The sequence below is a fragment of the Biomphalaria glabrata genome, chromosome 14 (genome assembly GCF_947242115.1).
Source record: "Biomphalaria glabrata chromosome 14, xgBioGlab47.1, whole genome shotgun sequence".
Lineage (NCBI taxonomy): Eukaryota > Metazoa > Mollusca > Gastropoda > Planorbidae > Biomphalaria > Biomphalaria glabrata.
In genome coordinates, this window is record NC_074724.1 from 32,599,092 (window position 1) to 32,601,429 (window position 2,338).

General features: G+C 37.7%; 1 protein-coding gene across 1 annotated transcript; it reads right to left on the bottom strand.

The window, feature by feature from the left end:
* Positions 1–272: 272 nt before the first annotated feature.
* On the bottom strand, positions 273–1,385 carry LOC129922728 (uncharacterized). The gene has a single exon (XM_056009673.1). It carries the CDS (start codon positions 1,383–1,385, stop codon positions 273–275), a length of 1,113 nt encoding a protein of 370 aa, XP_055865648.1.
* Positions 1,386–2,338: the final 953 nt, after the last annotated feature.

A 2,338-nucleotide genomic window follows, 5' to 3' on the forward strand; every position in this document is an offset into this window, starting at 1 on the left:
ACTGTATCTGGTAAATGCGCACATGCTGTAAAAAAAACTATTCCCCTTGAATTAGTCAGCGACTATACAACAAGGTTTGAATATGACCAACAGTTCACTAGGGTATTATGAAATTTATACAAAGTCATATGGCCAACAGTTAACTAGGGTATTATGAAATTTTTACAAGGACCATCCACTATTATTTCCACGAACTATTGCCACATGTCCCATATCAATTAAAAAAAGAGGCGAATCGACTAACCGAATAACAAAATAGAAATTAAATGTTTTTATTTAAATGTTGAACAACTACAGCCAATAACTGCATTTCTGACTATCCATTGTATTCTAGACCTAAATTTAGAACTCATAAAATAATAAATAGCAAGACCAGAAGAGGAGTTAACAAAGTCCAGAAAGAGGATCACGCCCACTATAAGTCGGAAAATGTTATTATAAAACCTAAGTACGATGAACTCTGGCTCAAACAGTTGGACCATAAATGTGGTCACTCTTGGTACCAGGACTAGTATGTAGCTCACGATGACCAACAGAAGCATTTTGACCACCTGGACGTCTCGTTTGGTCAGTGTGGAGGTACTTTGTGTTCCCTGCTTGGGCGTTGTTGGCGTTTTAAGCATCTTCTTTCTGAATCTCGAGGATTTTCCAAGAGTATACGCAATGATTGCAGTACTTACCACCATGACGGAGAGACTGATAAATGGATATAGCAGGTTAAAGTATTTATAGAAGTTCATATACGCCAGCCCATAAGTGAAATAAAATGTCGAATACCGATAAATAGCTACTAGCTCGTCTTGACCCGTCGACTTCATCCATTGAATCTCTAAGAGAAAAAGAGAAGGAAACAGTGAGGCCAGCACAATGATTGACAGAGCAGAGCAAGCTAACCACGTGACTTTCGGCGTCATCAGAGATTTGACCCGGAAAGGGAAGCTGATGCAGAGGCATCTCTCTAATGCGACGTAGCCTCCGATAACATAGGCGACGTTCGAGGCGATGTTCTGCAGAGAATTGACGTTAGGTATGGTGATGTTCTGCCAGGATTTACCCAGAGTTGGAGACAAAAGAGACAAAGGGCCGTAGCACCTGTGGATAGCGCCGCACAAGACTCGAACCAGATCCCAAAAAGCGATGACCGTCATAGTGATATTGACAGTGTCCTTGAACCCAAGGCCAGCGAAGACGATGATCGTCAGCACATTGCAGACGATTCCCAGAAAGGCGATGACGAGGGAAGACCAGGTGTCGACCACAGACGTGAATGTCACTAAGACCTCATCTGAGACCAACACTTGATCAAACTTGCTGACCGCTGACGAGACCGTAACCGCAATGACGTCATTACAAATTGATGTCACTGAGCGGCAAGATGAATTCATGATGAAGGTACACAATTTTCAATGATGTAAATTGACAATAAATCTTAGAAATGATGCCAATTGAGCCATTTCCGTTACTTAATTATACGTTGTGTTTAAACTGTGAAAAAAAAAAAAAACTCGTTATGGAAAAAAAACAACAACTAATATAGCTTAACCAAAATTTGATATCAGAATGAAATAAGAATACATTGTATAACATTAAACAAAACTAAAGTACTCGCTTGTGTTGTCAATACAATATAACATTTTTCTTTTTGCCAGTAACAATGGCTTCCTTGCTTGTTATCAAAGAAATGAGCATAAAAATTTATGTCAAGGTCTGTAAACAAACAAATCTTTTTTTTTTCATATGTAAAGTACTAGTTCCCCGTATGCAGCGCTGTACTATATGAGTCACGAAGGCAAAACTTAAGATTAGCTTTAATTGATATAAAAGTGGTTTTCGATTTGCCCATTTTAGTGCCAACTTTTGTAATCTCACACTAACCACGTTCTGATTCTGTCATCTCTGACCTGCAACGTCGCAACCTGTGGACAGAGGAGACCAATAGGTCGTTGCTAAGTCATACAGATCTGTGACGTGGCAATGAGCTATTGGTTTCCTAAAAGTTGTGATAATATATAATTATACTTTTACGTGAAGATTGGTTTCAGATCTTATATAGTTCGGACGTGCGACAAAGAATAGGTCATAAAAAAAGAATCTTCAAAAACTTGAGATCACAACGGATGCCTTAAAGGTGCATTTAAAAAAAAACCACACTAAAACTTTTAGAATTTTAAAAATATCTTTTAGATTATAATCTCAAAATGTTAACCCATTGTAGACTGTTTTGAAGACCCTGACTGATGTATTTATTATACTTAGATTCTCTACATATACTGTCATCTAAAATAACAGAAGGAAGATTCAATAAGGAGAAAAAATGTTTTAATAACATTTAGTTTCA

Bases quoted from the DNA above. Each gene is read 5' to 3' on its own strand.
- LOC129922728 (XM_056009673.1), bottom strand. From the start codon at position 1,385: ATGAATTCATCTTGCCGCTCAGTGACATCAATTTGTAATGACGTCATT.